At 40.1% G+C, this 24,975-nt stretch overlaps 1 protein-coding gene across 1 annotated transcript in view; it reads right to left on the minus strand.

The window, feature by feature from the left end:
- Nucleotides 1-24,975, minus strand: part of FRAS1 (Fraser extracellular matrix complex subunit 1) — a 455,620-nt gene that overhangs the window by 118,765 nt on the left and 311,880 nt on the right. Inside the window, exons 30-33 of the mRNA XM_065877453.1 lie at nucleotides 18,353-18,506; nucleotides 12,911-13,089; nucleotides 8,445-8,561; nucleotides 604-718 (exon numbers count right to left, since the gene is read on the minus strand). Of these exons, the coding sequence (XP_065733525.1) occupies nucleotides 604-718; nucleotides 8,445-8,561; nucleotides 12,911-13,089; nucleotides 18,353-18,506 (565 nt within the window). The remainder of the gene's footprint in view (nucleotides 1-603; nucleotides 719-8,444; nucleotides 8,562-12,910; nucleotides 13,090-18,352; nucleotides 18,507-24,975) is intronic.

The following is a 24,975-nucleotide window of genomic DNA, read 5'->3' on the forward strand; positions in this document are numbered from 1 at the left end:
CCCACATGGCGCGGAGCGGCCGGGCCCGTGAGCCATGGCCGCTGAGCCTGCGCGTCCGGAGCCCGTGCTCCGCAACGGGAGGGGCCACAGCAGTGAGAGGCCCGCATACCGCAAAAAAAAAAAAAAAAAAAAAAAAGAGGAGGAGCGCCTTATCCATTGGGGGGAGAAACTGAGTATGTGTGGCTCAGCCCCCACTGGGCTCTCGGGCAGAGCTCCTTGTCCTTAGCGCATGTTCATTCTGGTCCACTCGCCTATCAGAACCTCACCAGGGCAGGCCCTGTCCCTACAGGCAGTGCGTGGGTCTGTCCAGTTCCGCCTGTGCGTGGGAGGGGAACTCATCCAGCGATGAAGTTATGTGCACACTATGTTCTCCAGTACAGCTCTGTCAGTACCAAAGCTGACACATTCATCTCCATCTGTCCGGCCACAGTGTCTCCCTCTCAACTGGTTCTCAACTCAAAGGACAGGAACAGAGGTGATGAATAATTGTTACTCCTTAAATCCTCAACAAGTAGAAGCAGACAGAATTCCAGAGCTTCTAAGGCTGGTCAACAAGTAGAAGACAATAGCACCACTCAAAACATCATTTACTGCACGCCTTACCTTGACTGGGATGCAAAGGTAGAGTGATATTATATATTATTTTTCCACTTGGTCTCTCAGAGTTTACAAAGGAGAGAGAATGAGGCTGAATCACAGTCAGGCCGTCCTCCCGAGCCTACACAAAGTTTAAGAGAGAAGAAGAGAAAATAGTGTGACGAAAACAAAAGCCAGAGACAAAAACAAACCTCATTAAAAAAAAAAAAAAATCAACTTACTCTGTTAGTCACATTTAGCAAAATTTTCTCTGAGAGTTCAAAGGGAGGATCTGGCCTCCGTGCAGATTCGTCCCGGCTGACCCTTCTCTCCCCTGCCCTTGGCCCCCTGGGTTTATGTTGGTGCATGCTGTGGGTGTCCCAATATGATCACTTCTCCCTAGTTGGAACTCACAGTGGTACATGCTTGGAAATGAGCCATCACAGCTGGCTATTCTACTATTCACAGCTGGATCCCTACAGCTCTGCTCCTCTCATTTAACGGGCTAAGATTATATCTGGTGAGAATCTCTCCCAACCCCCCAGCTTACTAGTGGGAACTGTGAAGCATTCTTTTCTTTTTTTAACTTTGATGGTTTCAAATGGCTAAAGATGAACTCACCTCAAATGCCAAAGAGGCTCACCATTTGAATTCAGAGATTTAAGAATTATGTGTTTATTACAGCTTATAACAATAGTCAATATTTCTCTTCATCTCCATCGTACTATTCAAAAGAACTAGATACTGCTTTTTTGCTTCTAGCTTTCAGGACCCAATGAACTAGTCAAGTGAAATTAATCTGAAGGCCAATGTGTGTGCAGCGTTCACAATCCATTCACCTGTGTGTGTTCACAACCCATTAACAGTGGACAACATTGGAAAAAAAGGAGAGATTCAGAATTCCATGACCAGACCTAACAGATTTGGGGACAGCAGCAAAAACACAGAGTGGGGAGGAGAAAACGGAAAAGGAGTGTGAGCACGGGGCCCTTGCCTGGGTCACACATGCCGATAATAAGACAGAACAAAAATACCCGCTCATCGCAGACTCTTCCGAACTGACCCTTGAAGAGTTAGCGTTTGACATGCTCTCCTGCTCTTTCAAGCTCTGCTACTTTCAGAAGGAATTTCCCATTTAGGGAAGGATTGAGTAGGGCTCAGTAATTCTCACGGAGGAGGGCGTGGTGTTCTTCCTTTTACCAATGAAAAGACTGAACATTGCAGCTGCTTCGTAATTGTCCCCAGGGCATGCTCGTCCTGGGAGAGGCAGCATCTACAGGTTAGGACAACACCCCATTTCAGGTCATTGCTCAGGTCTGGAATGTAAGGAGCAAGGAAAATCAGAATTGCAAAGAGCAGCTGGTCTCTCACCCTAAAATAAAACAGGTTAGGACAACACAAGAAAAATATACGCCCTATGTAAGGTGTTTACAGCCCACGCATGTGTGCATACATCTATAAATGTGTACACGTGTGGGCACAGGTACACGGACAAAAAGTGCAGGGTGAATACATTGTTCGGTACCGTTTGCCACCTTTTAATCTCAAAACCGTCAGGATATCTGAAAATTCTCAAAGTATTATGGGATATTTTTCGAAAATTTAGATGTCCCTAAAACAATAAAGTGGTAAGAAAAAAGAATTATCATGGACCTAGGACGACAGAAAAGGGAAATGTGTTCTAGCCAAGAAAAGAGATGTTTTATTACAGAACTTGTTGATACTATTTCTTTACTAATAGAAAGAGACACTAAGCAGAAAAGGCGAGGACTTGATTCTCTGAAGAAAGCAATATTGAGGTTGAGCTATATCAAAGAATAATCAGTTTTAATATTGGCTATTTGAAGTGTTCAATATTTATCAATCCAACAGTAAGAAGTGAGATACTAAAGTTAATGGAAATCATTATAGAAGACACTTTTTTTTAAAAATTAAACTATCTGTCAACAAAGGAAGATTATAGAATAATGGTTTCCGTAATACCCATATTACCTCTGAATACATCCAGAATCCAACCACTTCTCCCCATGACATTGCTGCCATCCTGCTGGGAGGGAGCCATATTCTCTCACCTGGATTACCACGATGGCCTCCCAGCTGCTCTCTTGCCCTCCCCCAACACTCTATTTCAGCACAGCAGCCAGCATGATGCCTTTAAAAAGGACATTGGACCTCTACTCAACACCCTGCAATAGCTCTCCATGTTACTCAGAATCAAAAGTCCCTACAATGGCCTGTGAGGCGGACATGATCCCAAATCTGCTCCACCCCCATCCGCCCACTTAGCACACCTGTGAATTCACGCAGATTCCTCTGGCTTCCACTTACTTTGATCCAGCCATACTGCCTTCCTTGCTGTTCCTTGAATATCTAGGCATGCTCCTACCTTGATGCCTCTAAATGAATGGTTCCCTGGGCCTGGAATGCTCTTTCCTCAGGTATCTGAACAACTATCTCTCTTACCTTCTGCAAGTCTTTCTTTAAATGTCATTGTCTTAAGGTAACCCACCCTGACCACCTTATTTAAAGTTACAACCTAGGTCTCCCCTGCTACACTTCCAATCTTCTTGGCCCTGATCTACTTTTTGTTTTATCATAATACTTCTCACTAACATGCTATATGTGAGTTGCTTATTTATTTTGTTTATAACTTATTGTCTATTCCCCTCCCCCAAGAGAATGTAAACTCCATGAGAACATGAATTTTTGTTTGTTCACGGACACCAAGCACCGAGCACATGGCACATGGAAGTGCTCGATAAAAATTTGTTGAATGAATGAAAAAATATTATTATGAAAAAAATTAAGCTAGTAGTAAAAATACTTTAAAAAACAACTTCATCGATAATTTTTTAAGAATATTTTTTCATCGTATTTCAATGCCATCTAAAGAATTAGAGAGGCAAACATTTGAACACTTAAGATATAGCAAAGTGTGCATGACTAACATCTTTAAACTTCCAGGTCAGAATTTGTAAACGACATTATCATTTCACCCTCCGTTAAAAAAAAAAAAAAGAATTTCCCATGTTGACTGTCATTCTACCAAAGCAGCAAAGCCCATGGCGGGCCTGAGAAATCACACACCCACGAATGATGAGATGAGATAAGTAAAATGAAGGTCCTACCGTCTTCTCACATGGTTTAGTTAGGACAACAAAATTCATTCATATACTCATGTATTCAACACATTTAATTAATTCATATATTCATGTACTAAATTTTTAGTAAGAACCTACTATGTGCAAGGTACCAGGCAAAAAGCTGTAGAAGATACAAGATGAATCAGATATAGACCTTTTCCTCAAGGAATTTCACCTTTCAGTGGGGGAAACTCATAAGTAGCTCTAAGGTAGAAAATGCTAAGTAGTGTGAAAGGATGAAGCACAGCAGTAATTCCAAGGCTAACAAAACATTTCCAGAGACTGCAGATAATAATTATACTAGTATCTGAAATGTCTCAAGAGAAAACAGAGACACAGACACCCATAGCCATAAAACTAATACAGCAGGCCCAGGCTTGAGTCCATACCACAAAAAGATCAGCTGTTCTAACTGGATCCCTGCTAGCCTCAATAAGAATGGTTTTAAGAGAACTCTTGCTACAGCAGTCACTCTGGAAGCAAATGAAACCAGGAAAGAAAGGCCTTTTCCTCAAGTGGTGACCTTGGGCAACCCAACCCTGAGGACCGCAATCACTTAGAAAAGGAAATAATCAATCTTCTTTCACATTAAGAGATAATAGAATTTATCTCCCCTTTAAGAGAGGACTTGGAAATATGATATTCAAAGTGTGTGTTTGTGTGTGTGTGTGTGTGTGTGTGTACCCATATAATTAATTTGTTTGAATTCGAAGGTCATACAAGAAGATATTATTAGCCATGTGAAAGTAGGCCCGAAAATACTCACTTAGGCAACAAATATTTACTAAGCAACTATTTTATATAAGGCAGTGTGCTAGATGCTGAGGAAGATACCAAGGTTAATAAATCAAAGATTTTGCCCTTAAGGATCTTCTAAGTCAAATAGTGGATGATTACTTGGAGAACTGGGAGTTGATGTGAATCTGTTAACTTACTTGAAGAATCTGACGCTATCTATGCTGCGACACGCACGTCTTCAGATCCCCTTGCTCAAATTTGATATATATTCTAAATGTACACATCTCTCACATGTTTATATATATATGATATACGTGTATACATATCTTATATATATATACGCATGCATATAATTCTGATGAGCACTACAGACCAAACCATAAGATCCCATTTAAAGGATCTTAGGTTTGATGAATAACAGAATTACAGAGATGTCACAGAACAAATTTTCATTTAGGCACGTATTTGATTATATTACTTCTCATTCTGTGCAATCTTCCTGGGGAATCTCAGTGATTTCTGAGGATTTAACCACTACCAGCCATTAATGATTCTCAAAGGTTTATCACTCACCTTGAATAGCTACTGATCTTCTTCTACCTGCCCTTAATACGCACGCCCTTTACAAGCACATCCCAGACTGAATGCATCATGCCTTCCACCCCTCCCCCTCCCCCTCAAGTCCTCATACGTTCCCCATCTCAATGAATGGCATCTCTGTATGCTCAGAAAATGGGGTGCTTCGCCCTCTTCCATATCTAATTGAGCACTGTCTCTAAATATCTCTAATCTCCTCCTAACTTTTTTTTTTTACCACCTTAACCACTTTTTTTTTTTGCAGTACACGGGCCTCTCACTGTTGTGGCCTCTTCCGTTGCGGAGCACAGGCTCCGGACGTGCAGGCTCAGCGGCCATGGCTCACGGGCCCAGCCGCTCCACGGCATGTGGGATCTTCCCAGACCGGGGCACGAACCCGTGTCCCCTGCATCGGCAGGCGGACTCTCAACCACTGCGCCACCAGGGAAGCCCCTTAACCACTTTTAAGTGTACAGTACAGTAGTGTTAACTAGATGCACTTTGTTCTACAACAGATTTCCAGATTTTTTTCCTCTTGCAACACTGAAACGTTATTGAAGAACAATTCCTCTTTTCTCTCTGAACGCCCCACCCATTCCCCACAGGGGCAACCACCGTTCTACTTTCTGTTTGTAAGAGCTTTACTAGCTCATATAAGTGGAATCCTGCATTATCTGTCTTTTTGTGATTGGCTTATTTCATTTAGGACAATATCCTTAAGGTTCATTCATACTGTAGCATATGACAGGATTTCCTTTTTTTAAAGGTTGGATAATATTCAGTGGTTGTATATACCACATTTTCTTTATCCACTTATCTGTCAACGGACATTTAGGTTGCTTCCATCTCTTGGCTGTTGTGAATAATGCTGCAATGAACATGAGTGTACGAGTATCTCTTCAAGATCTCACCAACTCTTAATCCTTATTGCCACTGCATGACCTTCAAGCCACCAATCTTTCTTGTTCTAGGTGACTTCAGTAGCCTATTTCTTGGCCTCCTTGCTCCCTGTCTGGCCCCATCTGGGGTGTTCTCTACCCTGCAGCCAAAATGACCTTCTCAAATTGAGAATCTAAGCATGCCACCTCTCTGCTGTATCCTACTTGCCCTAACAGCCTTTCTGGACAAAATGGAATCTCCTTCATCTTATCTTAAGGTCCTCCGTGATATCTCATTTCTTCTTTCTTCTTCACCTAAAGATTTGTGCTCCAGCCAACTGAACTCTCTCTGTCATTCCTCAAACATGTTATGTTCTCCTGCGTCTCCATCTCCTTTTCAAATGCTGCTCCTCTACCTGGAATGAACTTCCGCCTATTTCTAGTCTAGATAAGAGGGTCTGCAAGTGTAGTGAGAAGAGCAGTATCACCTGGGAACCTGTTAGAAACTCAAATTATCAGCCCTATACCAGACCTACTGAATTGGGAAACTCTGGGGTGGGCTCCAGCAATCTGTGAATTAACAAGCCCTCTAGGTGATCCTAATGCAGGCTGAAGTTTGAGACCCTGATTTAGAGATAATATTCACTTCAACCAGCTTGGTTCACCTTCTACGGGACGCCTTCCTTGACCTCTCCTATGCCTTGCTGGACTAGGTGCCCTGCTACCTGCTTCCATGCCATGTCTCTGTCATGACATTTATTACTGTATTGTCACTGTTTATTTATTTTCTTGTCTCCCTCTTCAGACTCTAAGTCTAAAATAGACTAATAGAGACTGCATTACATGATCACTGAATCTCCAATGTCTTCCACAGAACTTGGCATAAATTAGGGACCCGAAACTGTGCAAGACTGAATAACTGAATGACTGGAGAGGGAGACTCCTACCCTTAAACATCTATATGAATATACTATGTAAGAGTTTAGCATATGTATTCACAATGTGTTTACCAAATATGTACAAAACTTATGTGCTTAGATGAGTCCAAATCACTGAATTGAGAATGTGCTTTTGTCACATTTTACAGTATGTATATCTTACAGTAATGGCCCTAATTAATGTCAAAAGAAATATAAAATGTGTATATTTTAAGGAATGAAAGAGCAGCCTGATCACATTTTACAGTAGACTAACCTTTGTGATACCCTAAATTACACAGAACAGGCCTAATTTACAAACATGCAACCTGACACCCTCAAGGTTAAGTATGTTGAAAAGTTTCTAGAGGTTTTCAGCAAAAGAGTGGGAGTGATGCCATCTTCACGGGTCCTGGCCCATTTTTTTTTCCCTCTAAAGTCAAAATAACACCACATTAGCATTTGGCAAGAAATGTATATGCACATTTTTCTTTACACTTTAGAGAAAATTCTGGTCCAAGCTCCTGCGGTCAGAATGATGAATTATAGACTTTATAGTGTTCCTGAATTATGATTTCTTTAAATTACAGTTTACGGTGGAAATGCCGATAGCATGTATCCATTAAAAACTTTGTTTGCCCTTTTACGTCTCTGTCAAGCCCCAGACCCATAATTTCTAAAACTCTACCTGCTGTCTTTGTTGCAGCTCAGGAGTGCTACACCACTTTGGAGTGTAATTCCGTGGGCGCTAACTAAAATGTGGATCCTTACAAGGGACTTAATGTGCTGTGGCTCTGTCTACAAGAGGGGTCTGGCATTACATGCCCCACAGATACAGGATTACAGTGGAAACTGCTAATTGTCTGAACTAAAGGCCATGTACTAATTTAGCTCTCACCTTGCTCCAAACCTTTCCATGTGTCCACACTCCTTCCCACGCGGCATACAAGCTCCTCTGTGATCTAGCTCGAAAAACCCCACAGGCTCACCACTCCCTTTCAGCCTCTCTCATCTTCCAGTCTCATTGAACGGTTCTCAATTTTCCCAACAATCATATTGTCTCTCCCCTCTGGGTCTTTGCATGTGTTGTTTTTATGCCTGGTGGTGCCCTTTGCCATCGCCCCACTATTCTTTCCAACCTGCCTCCCAAACCTTCACTTGGATATTTGCTACTTATCTTTCTGGAGTCAGCACAGACATCACTTCCTCCAGGAAACTTTTCTAATAGAAAGGAAACTACTAACGGGCCTTCTAAAACAGAATAACAGTTTCACCAGCTAGATGGAACTCTAACTGTCTGAATAATTATACCCAAATAGTAACCATTAAATGGATATAAGCCTGAAATTCCTTCCAGGTACTCAAGGAATGGTTCTGTGAGTGTCTGGAATGCTGTAAGAGGGCTCAGCAGCAATGGATGGGAGGCTGGAGTGGATTCCCTCTAACCTTCCTTTCACTCTGGGAATTTTAAGCTTCTTCTTTCAAGTCAATGAGAAACGAGTTCACAGGGCTGGTATTTTTGACCCCAGAGCCCGCGTTCTGAGCCAAGCATTCTGTCACATCCCATCAACCTGCCTCTTCCAAGCAGAAACCATGAGTCCTGCTACCCAACTCACGGTCATGTGGAGAGATGCTCCTGGAGAGCGTCTGGGTGCTTCCGGAGTCTGGGGTAAGATGGCGATGTTGAACATGCGGCTCTCCAAATGGGCGTGAGCCTCCGTGGCACTGGACACCTGCAAAGACACGGCACACTGGTGAGCCTCAGGTGGGCAGAGTATGTTTGCCTGTGTTTATTTTTTCCCTTTTGAACCATCTGTCTTTGAATTCTGTATGCTCCTGTATTACAATTTTCATTCTGCTCTTCATATTTTAAGATTCATTTTTTTACTGATTATAAAAACGATACATAAGCATTTTAGGCAATTGTGAAGTTGCGGGAAGGTATAAATAAGGAATAAGAATCATCTAGAATTTCACTACCTAGAAATAGTCATTACTAATATATCGCTGCATTTCAGTTTAATCTTTTTTCCATGTATATGTGAAACTATGTACAATTGTATATTCTAAATGTTTACTTAACACAATACTATGATATTTTGCTATACCATTAAACATTCTCGAAAACATAATTTTGATAGCTACATAGTGTCTCATTATGAGCACGCACAACACATTATATCAATATACGTGATGTTTATTTCACTTTAGTCTTTACCCAGCACAGATACCTACACCTAGATTATAAATGACAAATCCCGGCCTCATCACCGCAAGGCAAGATTAAGAACATTTACAACTAGGGTAGTGGTCACAAAATCAACTTTTTCCTGCTTCGGAAATGCTGAAAAATGATGCTTTTCTCATGCAGCCTCTCCCTTTCCTCGGTGCTACCTCGCTGTTCCCTTAAACTCGCCTTCCTTCCACTGTCTGCTCCTTAGGCTTGTTAGAAGAATTGCTAAGGCCCATGTGGCCATGTGGAGTTGTGTTAATTCCATGTGAGAGGGGGCAGGGTTCTGTAACTCCTGAGAAAAAGGGCAGGAATAGCAGCCCTTTCTCTATGTCTTCTAAAGTTACACCCTCCAGGAAAACTGTCTTCTCTGTACCTTGATCACATCAGGCGCCTGGAGCTCAAGCCTCAGAATATCAACTTGTTTCCAAGGAGGCATCTTATAGTGTCACCATAAATAATATTAACCACCACAGCTATCATTCACTGAACACTTATCATGGGCTTGGCACTGTGCTAGCTACTTTTCAGAAGTTTTCTTACCGAATACCCATCAAGTAGATATTATTATCTCCTTTTTTACAGATGAGGAAACTGAAGGTCAAAAAGTTAAGGTGTCAAGGTCACAGAGCCAACAAGGGTCAGTATTTAAAACCAGGTCAGCGGGTTTGTGACCTTCCTACGGACCACAGTGACTCAAGTTGGAAGCTTTAGGAAATCAGGAAAGGGGAAGATATGTTCTCCTATCTCTTGAAGAAAAGGAATGGAACTCTGCAGGAAGTGAGAGGTGAGCAGATTACCAAGCAAAGGACGCAGTTCTGGCTTCCCTAGCAAAGACACGAGTGTAAAATATGTTGGTCTTTTTCAAATTACATCCCCTGAGGCTATGTCAACGTGATCTGAATATGCCAAAACCAGGGCTCCTTCCCCTGCCAAAAATGTGCCTGCTTTCTTCTCACTATGCCATGCTCTAATTTTTTTAATACCACTTGCATTACACAAATCCCAAGTCTTAGATGCAAAGTAACAGATGGGCTGCATTGATGGATCATGACAGCACATAAACATTAAAACGAAATTAAATCCATACAACTCCTTGTATTGCATTTTCTGCTTTAAAGAAAATAAAAAAGAAGGGACACGAGAGGAGAATCATTAGAACAGCATCTTTTTTAAATAGTCTAAAATCCTAAGGGACACTAAAATGATGAATGGGGAAAGTTGCCAACCATTTATTTTAGCACGTAGCTACAGTGTCTGTGTCATTTCACATCAAAATATGAGATAAGCCTATCAAACCATGAGATTTTAAAAACAAACATACCAAAACCTTCACATCCAAGAGAAAATGATCCCAGAGAGCTGTTTCATACTTGCAGTAAAGATGCTGTCAGTGTTCAAAATGTACTTTTTGAAATGCTTCAGAGGGGGTTCACAAATCATGTAAGAAAACTGAGCTTGTTACTTCATAATTACTCCTTGTTTTAACCAAAAATAATTGCTACTCTTCTTTTTTCCAGACACGATTCTGAATGACTTTGGGCTATAGGGTTTTATTTTAAAATCCACTTCCGAAGGATGATATATTGTCACTACGGAGGATATGCTAAAGAATATCCCACAGATTTTGAAGGAGATTTCAGGTAGGAGTTCTAAACACATTTTGAGCAGAGTGTGTGAAGACCCTCCAAAGGGAACCGCTTTCTAAGTAATGATGTTTCTAGAGTCTTAAACTCTAGTGAATTTGTTTACAAAAATCAGTAACTTTTGCTATTTTATAATAACCCACTTAGTAACCAACTTGCAAAAGCAATCAAATATCATTTTAGCAGGTGCTGAGAATGACTTTCCAGGGAAACGCTCCATACTGATAATGAAGGCAAAGGCAGATCTGAGGAGTCCAGTTTGTTGAGGCGACTTCTTTTGATTGAGGTCTTTGCTTCCATTCTGACTCATTATTTGAGGACTGTTGAGTCCCCAGGTGTTAAAATTGAAAAATTAACTTGGGCAAAGGGCACATAATGTTTGCTCACTCATTGGACATTCAGTGTGCTCAGTATAATCCCATTTTAACTGTTTCCAGGTTTATTTCAACTAGGTCTCTGGGGAAGCACACTTTTTACACAATATAAATTAGTCAGACAATGAAGATGTACACACCAGGCATCAGGGGCAGAATGGATGATAATTTTAACAAGGGGAGCTATCATGGTAGTTTATCCGCTACTGGATTCCTAGACAAAGGAAATGGCTCAGACTTAGAGGGACTGTGATGCTGCTTTGGCTAATCACCATGAGGGCTTCCTTATATTTTCCCTGACACTTTCCCCAAATCTTTTCTGTATCTATGCTTAAATGGTCTTTCTCATTCATACTCCCTCATTCCTTTGTGTTTCTGTTCCATTATTTATTTCCAAATTATCCTTGACAGAGGTTTGTCTAATTTTATGGGTCTTTCCAAAGGTTCAGGTTTTGTACTTATTTACTAATTCTAGCATCTTATAATTAGTCAATTCCTCTTTTACCTCTATAAATGCCTTCCTTTCGCTTTCTTTCGGCTTCTCTGTGGTTCTCCAGCTTCTTGAGTTGAATATTTAGTCCATTAATTTTCATGCTTTTCTGTTCAACAATAAGAGCTTGAGGCCATCGATTTTCTTCCGAGTATTACTTTGTCCACAGCATTTAAGTTCTGATAAGTTGTTTCCTCCTGATCAATATTTCTTAATAGTTTGCCATTTTGATTTCCATTTAGAACTAGTAATTATTAAGGAATTCCAAATGGTTTGATTTTTTTTTGCCCTTTTATTATTAATTTCTAATTGTACTTCATAGTAGCCAGGGAATGTGCCCAGAATAATTTCTTGTTCTTTAATTTACTGACAGAATAAATTAAACCAACCTTAGAGTCTGGTTGCCTCAGTTGGCTCCGGCTACTCTAACAAAAATACCATAGACTGGGTGGCTTATAAACAATAGAAATTTATTTCTCACAGCTCTGGAGGCTAGAAGTCTGAGATCAAGGTGCCAGTATGGTTGGGTTCTAGTGAGGGCCCACTTCTGGATTGTGGACTGCCGACTTTTCACTGTTTCCCCGTGGCGGGCAGCAGAGAGGGGGTGCAAGCATGACTCTTGTAAGTACGCTAATCCCATTCATGAGGGCACAACCCTCATGACCTCATCTAATTCTAATCAAAGGCCTCCCCTCCATATACCATCACATGGAGGGGTAGGATTTCAACATATGAACTTTGGCGGGGACACAAACATCCAGTCTATAGCACTGGTATTTGACCAGTCTCCATAAATGGTAGTCACACACCCTTACACAGTTAACAGGCACTATTCTAAAATGCTTTATATGTATTAACTCATTAAATCCTTACAGCAAGGCTATTTTACAGATGAGGAAACTGAAGCACAAGGATTTTGCCCAAGTAATTTTCTCAAAGCTAGTACATGGCAGAAGTGAAACGTAAACCCAGTGGGTCTGGCTGCTCTGTCCATGACCTTATCATAAGATGGTTAAATGTTCCAAAAACATCTGAAAAAAGAAAATAAGACTTTTTTCTCCATGTGGTATTTTAACATTTTGAAAACACTTTCTTCCAAACACTTTAGCCATTATCTATTATATACCTCTTTGTTGTAGAATGACTCTGCTTGTAGAGACACCCAGAAGGCTGAATTGACAGATTAAAAAAAAAATTTCTCAATGTTACTAGTTACATTTTTTTCTTCTCCCAAATGTGACTTCCAGGCGATCACAGTAAATGACCTGAGTTGTTTATAAATAAGGGTGATGGTTTTTACCAGACTATCCAGACATCAGAAGATTCAGGAAGCAGAGGGTACCTGAAAGTGGAAGGAGTCGCTCTGGGCTGGGAGCCCTGAGTGCCGGTACCACACGATGCCTTCGTTGATGTCTTGCTGGGTGAACGTGCTGGTGGGAGTTGCTGTCCTCCCATCAGGAAGGTGCTGCCCTTCGTCTGCGGGGCTGTCTGCAGGCATATTAAACACAAGGACCACCTCCCCTAGGAAAGCCACACAGTTAGTGAGGACCCCTGGGAAAAGTAAAAGTAAATCAGAGCTTTCGTCTCCTTTTCTACCACTTTTATTTTAAACAGAAAAGATACGATGTGCTTCTTTATTTTTATCCAAGGTGAAGGAAAAGATATTAACACAGAATTCAACAGATATCATAAAATCCAACTTTAGACATAAAATTCCCAGTCTTTCAATTAAAAGAGCTAAAAGCCATTCGAGGGCAATTCATGTATGAAGTTACTGACTTTTACCTACTAAAATTATATAAGGAGACCCAAATAGTCGTGAACACTGCAAATACTGGGAATTGAATGGATTCATTTCTACCCACAGCTGTCTATGAACAGAAAATGTTTTCTAACCAGGAAATTTTTTGGTGTAAACACAAGGGGAAATTAGAAAAAATTCAGAAAAAATCATCCTTGGAAGAGTTCTTAAAATGAAAATAATAATAGCTAACACTTGAATGCATATGACAGGCGCTGCATGAAGCACTTTACATAGTGGTTCAAACCCAGTTCCACCACATCAAGCTGGGTGAGCTTACTTAGGTATTATAAGTCTCTGTTCCTCACTGGTAAAATGAGAATAATAGTACATACTTCATAGGTGCTTGCAAAGAATGTTGGTTATCCTTATTATGCTATTTAATCCTTCTGAAGATGCTATTGTCATCTCCATTTTAAAGACAAAGTTCTTTATGCTCAGAGAAGTTCAATAACTTGTTTGAGGTCACACAAGTCCGAAGCGAAGGAGCTGGGATTTGAATCTGAAGCTCATTTTCCTGGTCATGAAACCCTGTTACCCGTCATGGTTATTTTATGTTCACAGACCAACAATTACCTTGATAAATAACTGATCATGTTTTCTCCTCCTTCATTTTCTAAACTTTATTAGAATTGAAGCAATGGAATCTAAATCTAAACATCACCACCAACACCACCAACCTGTTTCTATGGCTTATTCTTTACCTGAAGCTACTATTTTCTTAAAGTGAGATTGAAAATACAAAGGTGTTATAGAAACAATCAAAATTTCCCAAGGAGAATATGCCTTCAAGTGAAGACCAAGGAGAAGAATGGATGAACTGCTAAAAACAAGCCACGTTCCCATGAAAATGCATCTAACAATAAATCTGAAAGAAGTCTCTCTACCTCTCAGATAGTAAGAGGGAGAGAAGAATGTGTGTGTATGTGTGTGTGTGTGAGAGAGAGAGAAAGAAAGAGAGAGAAACTGCATACATCTTTTAAATGTTCTGTAGGAGGATACCCAGATCTTAGTGCCCTAGACATATCAGGTAATTGACAGTGCACTTTGATTACCCCAGAGAAATGTGTTCTCTTATTCAAAGGAAATACTCATTCTAATATTTATAGGCACTAAATTCAAGTTAAAAATGCACATAATATCCTGGATAGTGATGAAATACTGAAGTAATAGAAAAACATCAATATTCTTATTTTATTCTTAAAATAATCATGTGTAGAATCAACTCACTCTAGTTTCTTTCTTGTACTGTTTCTCATTTATACTTAAGTCACCAATTCCATTACCCATCTCTCCCTGGTTCAACTTCTGTTCATAAGATCTTGCTAATAAACATGCTTTCCCAGGATGCGGACTGTTTATGAATGTGTAGTTGCAAAATAGTCTGGAAGGAGATTTCCACAGTGAAAATGTGGAGAGTAGAAAAACAGAAAACATTCAAATGCCAATTTCCTGACTATTCTGCTTTATAATAGGAAGGCAAAGCAGAATTTTCCTAACAAGTCCTAATGAAATAAACCTATTTTTCAGATTAAAAAAAAAAACAAAAAACATTGCGATACTATGCAAATTAACAGGAATCATAGGATGCTGGTTAATCCCATTAATTTCAACTCAGTAAACAGTCAGTGAACACCTGCTAAGGGCTAGCTACTGTGGTTAGCCCTTTGGGGTGGGGGACTCAAAGATCAGTAAGATGCAGTTCCTTCCCCTTGAGATCAGCCCCATAAGCACCTGGGAGCCTCTGTGCGATTTTCAGTAGGTTAACGGCACGAAGTGATTTAGAACACAGAATATACGTGAAAGTTCTGTTAAAGGGGCTGGACTTTATTTTATAAAAATGATAACAATAGTGGCTAACAATTATGTGGACAGTTTGGTCAACTATAAATCTGCTGTAAAATCCAGATGAGAGATAGGAACCTGAACTAAAGCAACAGAGGTAAGATTGGAAATACGTAAACAGATACAAGAATCCTTGAGGAAGTGAAAGCAACAGAACTTGACAAATGTGGCTGTAAACGGTAAGAAAGAGGGAAGAATCAGATGATCACCTATTAGGTTGGGTGATGTGTAGGGAAGCGATGCCACAAATGGGATGAGCTGGTAGAAGAAAAGATGAAGAGTTAGAGTTCAGCACAGGGTATGATGAATACAAGGTACCTTTGTGCCAAGCCCATGAGTAGACAGGGAGAAATACCGATATTTTGTAGGTTTCACTCCATCGAGGTGAGAGCTTTTGCGTAATACCTCACCTCTGCTTTTATCATAGTATGACAAAATCAAGGAGATTACTCTAAATATATGAAAATCCAGGTTTAAAAAACAGTCCAGGCTTAAAAAACAGAAAATAACATCTACTAGTGATTTCCTTTACACTGAGCTCAATATTTTAACCAAGAAACTTTATGGGAAAATCTAATAGGTATTAAGAATTAGAATCTCGGGATTTTCCTGGTGGCACAGTGGTTAGGAATCCACCTGCTAATGCAGGGGACACAGGATCGATCCCTGGTCCGGGAAGATCCCACATGCCGTGGAGCAACTAAGCCTGTGCGCCACGACTACTGAGCCTTCACTCTAGAGCCCGCGTGCCACAACTACTGAGCCTGCACTCTAGAGCCCGCATGCCACAATTACTGAGGCTGTGCGCTGCAACTACTGAAGCCTGTGCGCCTAGAGCCCGTGCTCTGCAACAAGAGAAGCCACCGCAATGAGGAGCCCCTGCACCGCAATGAAGAGTAGCCCCCGCTCTCGGCAGCTAGAGAAAGCCCACGCAGCAAAGAAGACCCAACGCAGCCAAAAAAAAAAAAAAAAGATTTGCGTTAAGTGGGCTTCTCATTCCCACCTCCTTTTCCACTCCTGAATGGCTCCTAAGGGTAATGCGATTTGATTACTACCAGTAGGGAGCTCTGAACACACAGAAATAGGATTATGTTCATAGGAAGAAGTTAATTAAGAGAGTTATATTAGGAAAGGGTCACGTGAGTCAGGCTTACTTACATGGCATTTATCAAGCTGAAATGGCTTTAAAAAAAATCACTTAATTCCGCATTGTTCTATTTAATACTTAAACGGAATATTGGGATATTGGGCTATCTTTAGGAAATTTAATTTTTTGACTTTTAATGCTCAAGACAAAGGTAAAGAATTTAATACATCAAACCAGTCAAAGGTTTTTAGAGCTGAAAAGGACTTAAACATTGTCTAGCTTAAAATCAGTGGGTGAAATACGGCAAAGTTGAATAAGGTCTGTGAACTAATTAACAGCATTGTATCAATGCTAATTTCCTGGTTTTGATTATTGTCCTATGATTATGTAAGATGTTAACAATGGAGGAAGCTGGATAAAGGATATTCAAGAGCTCTTTGCAAGATATTTTTGCAACATTTCAGTAAGTCTAAAATTATTTTAAAATAAAAAGTTAAAAACTTATCTAGCTTCATCTTTCAAAGAAACTTACGGCTCAAGGGGGTCCACCTGCCTTCCTCAAGGTTACGCAACTATAATACATGACAGCCCAGCTAGACTGACTGCTTTATAATTCTATCAATTCTTGATTAGATTATGCTTTTCAATGCCTTTGTGGACTCTATACTTATTTTAAATAGTACGAAAGTTGATTTTTTCCTCACCACAGAAAATACACAATTAAAAACATCTGATAAACCTGAGGAAAAACGGATTGTTATTTCTCTGCTATTTGTCATGCCAAGCAATTTTAATGAATATATTTTTCATTTTCAGGTGATTATTTCTTTTAAAATATCTACCTGCCTGTTGTTTTTATTTTTATAACATTTTGTCATCTCCTTACAGTTTCGATCCCTTCTTTTGTGTCTTTAAATCTTTTTAAATATGCTTATTTCATAGTTTTTGTAAGCTTGTTCCTTCATTGGAAACCTTGGGGTTTTAATCTTCTTGTTTGTTTTAGTTATGGTACTATAGATTGTTTCTTCATATGTTCTGTAATTCTGAATTCTGAGTTAATCTTCAGTGGTTTTATCTGTGAGAATCTTCTGTGGTCTGGAGTTGAGGGTGGACATTCCACAGCAGTTAATACTAGTTTCTGCAAGGGACCCAGGAAGTACCATTGGCCTGAGGTCAATTTTCATATTAATGCCTCAGCTTTGGGTTTCTCAGACTATGCACACAGTATAACTTAACCTTGGATCTTCAGGAGAAACAGGCCTGAATTTCTGAATTCTCAGCAGACTCTTTTTGCTCCCTCTGAGCCCTGGGAAACACAGGTAAATTTCTTTGCCATCTCTCTGTGCTAGTGAGCTTCTTGTCTTAATTCCAACTTTCTGTCTCTGCACGGGCATTAAATCCCAAGCCCCCAGGTTACTGAGAGATACACACAACCCCTCAGGCAAGCTATGCCATCAGCTCCTGCCCAGATTGGCTTTCAGTTCCTTCTCTGTGTCTGGCACTTGGGAGATTTCTCTGTATTCTTGGGAGGTCAGCTATGATTGCCTTATAGCTCTGAATCTCTTTTATCCATCATTTCTAGGTGATGATGATGGGTTATCATACTCTACTATCTTGCTAGAAGTGGAAGTAACAATGGAGATCTTGAGAAATGTTTTTATGTAAAGTCTTTTCTTAAAAAGAAAGTCTCAAGAAGTGCGGTGATGTTCTGGGAGGGACACAAGGTGGAGTTTGAAAGCCTGAGGTTTGACACTGTATTGACATATTATTAGCCAGGTGACTTTTAACAAGTTACTTTCTCTGTAAAATGTAGTTGTTTTAAAACTTAAATTTTAGGTTTAACTATACTAGGTTTACATTACTTAGCATACCAATAATATGTATACAGCAATGATAGCTATTGTGATTATTCTGTCTTTAAAGGGGATGCCTGGGGTATTAGAAAGCTGAGTTCACTGGAAACACACCCTGGCTGTGTGGCTTTGTACAAAAGCAAGTCCAAGACTGCTGAATGCAATGATGACATCATGACAAGGGAAAAAACGAGTTACCAAATTGGGGGTGCTCCTGTGTAATTTTGTAGATGATTTCTGAGGCTCTGGCACCTGGAGCTTCAGCCTGTAAGATTCTGTTGGTAATCTGCAGCATCCCGCCTTCTGGAACCCACACCACTGAATTAGCCACGAGTCGAAGACCTCTATCATTCTAGGATAAAGAGAGAGTACAGAATTAGGTCCAAGCAAAAAAAAGAAAATACTGGTCCTTAAAAACATAAGTTATTAGGTCCTATTGCTGCTAAAGATTGCCTAATAAGAGATTCATAGCTTTAGAGTCATACTGTGAACAGTATATGTGTAATTATGTGTAGATATATGCATGTGTCTGTATATATGTACATACATATATCCTACTTTTTCTCCTAATTCATCATAAGCACATAACTTGTATCATTCAGGGAGACTAAGTCTCTCCATTTCTTTCTTTCATTTGTTCATCTACCTGTCTTTCCATCTTCCCCATCCCCCTATATTCAAGAACTATTCATTAAACACCTATTATATGCCAGATCTTTTGCTAGAGGCCTGAGGTATATAAGGCTGGCTGAAATAAGACCTCAGTTTCAGAACATACAGTCTAGTGGGGCAGACAGACATATAAAATAGGCTGCATCACAAGTGATGATCTAGAAGAAACTTGAGCAGGGTACTGTGGGAGAATAAAGGAAAAAGGAGATTTCCTCTTTGGGGAAGGAATGGTCAGGAAGGCTTTCCTATGGAAATACCATTTAATTCTTGAATGACAAAGAATGGACTTTCTAAGTGAAACAGACTCCAGGAAGAGGGCCCAGCCTAAGCAAAGACATGAGACAATGCACTCTGTGCTTAATATAATATCCAAGTGACTGGGCAAGCAGAGTCTAGGGAGCTAGGGGAGGGGGGTGAATAAAAAGTGACCCTTAATGTAGGCTAGTAGAAGGTAGAAGCTGTGCTGTAAGTCTCCATTTAGCTTGTAGGCACTGTAAAGTCAACACGAATCTTCAGGGAAGGAAATGGGATGCTCAGGTTTGGGTTTTGGAGAACCTCCAGCAGCAAGGGATGGGAGAGGCTGGAGGTGGCATGAATCTGGGGCTGCAGAAACCATTTAACAAGTTCTTGTAATGGCTCAGGTGAGAGAAGATGAAAAGGTGATTGCAGTGGGAATGAATAGTTAGAAACAGATTCCAGGAACACTACAGAGGCCAAACTGACAGGTCTCGATGACTGATTGAAAGTGAAGCCCTTAGAAACAACAGTTGGGAATAGCTGACTGGAAGAGATCACGTACTTAGCGCTCCTGAGAAGGCAACCATTCTAATTGCTAAAGCTAACGTCATTAAAAAGTGCTGATTTGCAAGGTGCACACCTCTTTCAAAGCCTCCTAATTGACATTTTCCACAGAATGGGATCAGTGAGGCTGCCTGTGTTCAGTTTTCATACTTGCAAAATCGGTAAATCTGATGTTTTCAAATAGGGCATTTCAGAAGGGATGTTATTCTAAATTATTGCTATTACTTTCAAATATGTCAGTAAACAGAACAGAGCAAACAGCATTCCCAAGAGGGAATGAACAGAAGAAAACAAATATTCATTTGCTGTCACTTGAGAGCATTTGCGCCTCTCAGGAGGTGGTCACAGCTATTTTCACCACAATCGCCAAGAAAGTGTCAGTGCCCAGGAGGACAGCAGCCAGCGTACCTCCCATGTGATTGGTGCTCAGGGGCAAAATCCCACAGAATTTTTTTTCTCTCACAATTGATTTACCACATTATTTATGAAAACATCAAGAACTTTGCATGTTACCTACCAGAATTCTGGGGGAAAGGGCCCTATTCACTCCAGCCGTTTTATATAACATAATACATTTGGACCCAGGAAGATTCATTGCTAGAAATTTTTCTAATAGCAGCAGTCCATCCCGTTTGATTATGTGATGGAGATCAGTCACACACAGCAACCACGTTCTTGGACCGATGAGGCAGTGTGGTTTTTCAAATTCCAAGCAAGTAAATAAGCAGCGTGCCCTGATACCTCTCCTACTACATTTCTATATTGACTGTACTTTATCAGTACAATTCTCTGTAACTCCTGTGTAAGTGTCAATTTTTAGGAGACAGTTCTCCTTGCAAGTCAGTGTTCGGAGACCAGCAACATATGGGCGCTTCTTAGAATTTTAGACTCTCAGACCTTCTGAATCAGACCTTCTGCATTAGAATCGGCATTTTAATTTTTTCACCAGCTTTACTGAAGTATACTTGACAAATAAAAATTGTATATATTTCAGGTGTACAACATGATGTTTTGATATATGTATAGATTGTGAAATGACTACCACAATCAAACTAATTAAGCCATCCGCCACCTCACATAGTTATAGATATTTGTGTGTGGTGAAAACACTTAAGATCAACTCTCTTAGCAAGTATGCAATACAGTATTATTAAGTATAATCACCATGCTATACGTTAGATCTACAGGATTATTCATCTCTTATAACTGGATCTTTGTACCTTTGACAAATATCTCCCAGTTTCCCCCCCTCCACCCAGCAACCACCATTCTACCCTGCTTTTATGAGTCTGGCTTCTTTAAGGTTACAAATATAAGTGAGAGTGTGCAGTATTTGTCTTTGTGCTTAGCTTATTTTAAAGGCTCATCTATGCAGTCGCAAATGACAGGATTTCCTTCTTTTTAAGGCTGAATAATATTCCATTGTATATACAACCACATTTTGTTTATCCATTCATCCATTGATGGACACTTAGGTTTTTGTGTTTTTTTAACATCTTGGAGTATAATTCCTTTACAATGTTGTGTTAGTTTCTGCTGTATAACAAAGTTAATCAGCTGTACGTACACGTATATCCCCATATCTCCTCCCTCTTGCATCTCCTTCCCACCCTCCCTATCCCACCCCTCTAGGTGGTGGCAAAGCACTGAGCTGACCTCCCTGTGCTATGCGGCTGCTTCCCACTAGCTATCTATTTTACGTTTGGTAGTGTATATATGTCCATGCCACTCTCTCACTTCGTCCCAGCTTACCCTTCCCCCTCCCCATGTCCTCAAGTCCATTCTCTATGTCTGTGTCTTTATTCCTGTCCTGCCCCTAGGTTCATCAGAACCATTTTTTTTTTTAGATTCCATATATATACGTGTTAGCATACGGTATTTGTTTTTCTCTTTCTGACTTACTTTACTCTGTATGACAGACTCGAGGTCCATCCACCTCACTACAAATAACTCAGTTTCGTTTCTTTTTATGGCTGAGTAATATTCCATTGTATATATGTGCCACATCTTCTTTATCCATTCATCTGTTGATGGACACTTAGGTTGCTTCCATGTCCTGGCTATTGTAAATAGAGGTGCAATGAACATTGTGGTATATGACTATTTTTGAATTATGGTTTTCTCGGGGTATATGCTCAGTGGTGGGATTCCTGGGTCATATGGTGGTTCTATTTTTAGTGTTTTAAGGAACCTCCATTCTGTTCTCCATAGTGGCTGTATCAATTTACATTCCCACCACCAGTGCAAGAGGGTTCCCTTTTCTCCACACCCTCTCCAGCATTTATTGTTTGTAGATTTTTTTTTAAGAAGATGTTGGGGATAGGAGTTTACTAATTTATTCATTTATTTTTGCTGTGCTGCATCCTCATTTCTGTGTGAGGGTTTTCTCTAGTTGTGGCAAGTGGGGGCCACTCTTCATTGCGGTGCACGGGCCTCTCACTATCGTGGCCTCTCTTATTGCGGAGCGCAGGTTCCAGACGCGCAGGCTCAGTAGTTGTGGCTCACGGGCCTAGTTGCTCCATGGCATGTGGGATCCTCCCAGACCAGGGCTCGAACCCGTGTCCCCTGCATTAGCAGGCAGATTCTCAAATGCTGCGCCACCAGGGAAACCCTGTAGGTTTTTTGATGATGGCCATTCTGACTGGTGTGAGGTGATAACTCATTGTAGTTTTGATTTACATTTCTCTAATGATTAATGATGTTCAGAATTCTTTCATGTGTTTGTTGGCAATCTGTATATCTTCTTTGGAGAAATGTCTATTTAGGTCTTCTGCCCATTTTTGGCTTGGGGTGTTTGTTTTTTTGATATTGAGCTGCTTGTATATTTTGGAGATTAATCCTTTGTCAGTTGCTTCGTTTGCAAATATTTTCTCCAGTTCTGAGGGTTGTCTTTTCATCTTTTTTACGGTTTCCTTTGCTGTGAAAAAGCTTTTAAGTTTCATTAGGTCACTTAGGTTGTTTTTATAGCTTGGCTATTGTAAATAGTCCTGCAATAAACATGGGAGTGCAGATGTCTCGTCAAGACACTGACTTCATTTCCTCTGGACATATACCCCGAAATGGGATTGCTGGATCAAACAGTAATTCTATTTTTAATTTTTTGAGGAGCCTCCATACTTGTTTTCCATAGTGGCCGTACCAATGTACATTCCTGCCAACAGTGTATAAAGGTTCCCTTTTCTCCACACCCTCATCAGCACTTGTTATCTTTTGTCTTTTTGAGAGCACCCATTCTAACAGATGTGAGGCGGTATCTCATTGTGGTTTTGATTTGCCTTTTTCCTGATGATTAGTGATGTTGAGCACGTTTTCATGTACCTGTTGGCCATCTGTCTTCTTTTGAAAAATGTCTATGCAGGTCCTTAGCTCCTTTTGTAATCTTTTTTTTTAGGGGGGGCGGGCGGGCTATTGAGTTCCTTATATATTTTGGATATTAACCCCTTTTCAGATAGATGGTTTCAAATATTTTCTCCCATTCTGTAGGTTGCCTTTTCATTTTGTTAACGGCTTCCTTCGGGCACAGCATTTTAGTTTGATGCATTTCCACTTATGTTTTAACAAGATCCCGGGAGATGTGGAGTCATGCTGAAGTGTGAGAAGCGTGGCCCAGAACAGAGATCACGATGGGCCTAGAATGGTTCTCCCAAACTCCACAGGCAAGCCTTTAAGAACATTTACACCTATAACAGAATAATACATATGCCTCTGATTCTGAATTGTTTGTTTACAGTACATAAAAAGAAAACAGACAACTATCTAAGGAAAAGAAGTATAATTCTTCCCACTTCTTAGGAAGAAGATGGTTTTATCAGTTGCTTTGGGGAGAGTGTCAGGGAAGATTCAAGAAAAGATGAATAGAAGTCTATACACCACCATTTCTACAGCTAACATGTCCAAAATAAATTTTAACCTAATTTCCCCTGTGGTTCTGACATTTTGCAATTTTTTTATCTCCTTATACAGGCACACCTTGGAGATATTGTGGGTTTGGTTCCAGACCACTGTAATAAAGCAAACATCGCAATGAAATAAGTCACACAAATTTTTTGGTTTCCCAGTGCATACAAAAATTATGTTTACATTCTACTGTAGTCTACTAAGTGTGTAACAGCGTTATGTCTAAAAAAACCAATGTACATACCTTAGTTAAAATTCATTGCAGGGCTTCCCTGGTGGCGCAGTGGTTGAGAGTCTGCCTGCCAATGCAGGGGACACGTGTTCGAGCCCTCATCTGGGAAGATCCCACATGCTGCGGAGCAACTGGGCCCGTGAGCCACAATTACTGAGCCTGCGCGTCTGGAGCCTGTGCTCCACAACAAGAGAGGCCGCAATAGTGAGAGGTCTGTGCACCGCGATGAAGAGTGGCCCCCGCTTGCCACAACTAGAGAAAGCCCTCACACAGAAACGAAGACCCAACACAGCCATAAATAAATAAATTAAATTTAAAAAAAAAAAAAAAAAAAAAATTCATTGCAAAAAATGCTAACCATCATCTGAGCCTTCAGCAAGTCATAATCTTTCTTCAATAGTAACACCAAAGATCACTGATCACCATAATATAATAATTAAAAAGTCTGCAATATTGCAAAAATTACCAAAATGTGACACAGAGACATGAAGGGAGCAAATGCTGTTGGAAAAAAAATGGCCCTGATAGACTTGCTCAATGCAGGGTTGCCACAGACCTTCAATTTCTAAAGAACACAGTGTCCACAAAGTGCAATAAAACGAAGTATGCCCGTAGTTCTTTTTCTGCACAATATATTCCTGCATATATCCCTGTAAATTCAAGAAATCAGCCATAATTTCAGTTGAAGGATCTTCTGCCTAAGGGATGTTTTATATATCCTTCAGGGTACCACATTAGAAGAAAATGAAATCTCAACAAGGGATTATGGGGGCATAATTAAAACAGTGCTTTAAATTAAATGGTTCTACTAATTAATTTCATAGAACAATAGGCATAAAGAAATGCTGGTTATAAAGTTTAGTCATCATATACTGATTACAAATAAAGATATTAATGTTGTAAACCAGAAGTAAAGGCCCATGCGTGACCTTATCATTTGGAGGAAAAATCCCACAAACAAAATGAAAACTCCCCCCCTCCCCAATTAAAGATTGGAACATAAATGATGAGCTCAAATACGATGGTGTACCCCAACCCCAAGCCAAAATACTCAAGACAAAAATCTTTTAACTTTATTAAATAGAATATGACTGTAATTAGATATAACAGCAACCCTCACATTTTATTTATTCTGTAAAAATACTTTAACTTGTTACAGCTCATTTATACCATAGCTTTTAAAATTTAATCTTGGAGGGCACTGTGGATTTTAGGGAAG

Source organism: Phocoena phocoena, chromosome 5 (genome assembly GCF_963924675.1).
Source record: "Phocoena phocoena chromosome 5, mPhoPho1.1, whole genome shotgun sequence".
Lineage (NCBI taxonomy): Eukaryota > Metazoa > Chordata > Mammalia > Artiodactyla > Phocoenidae > Phocoena > Phocoena phocoena.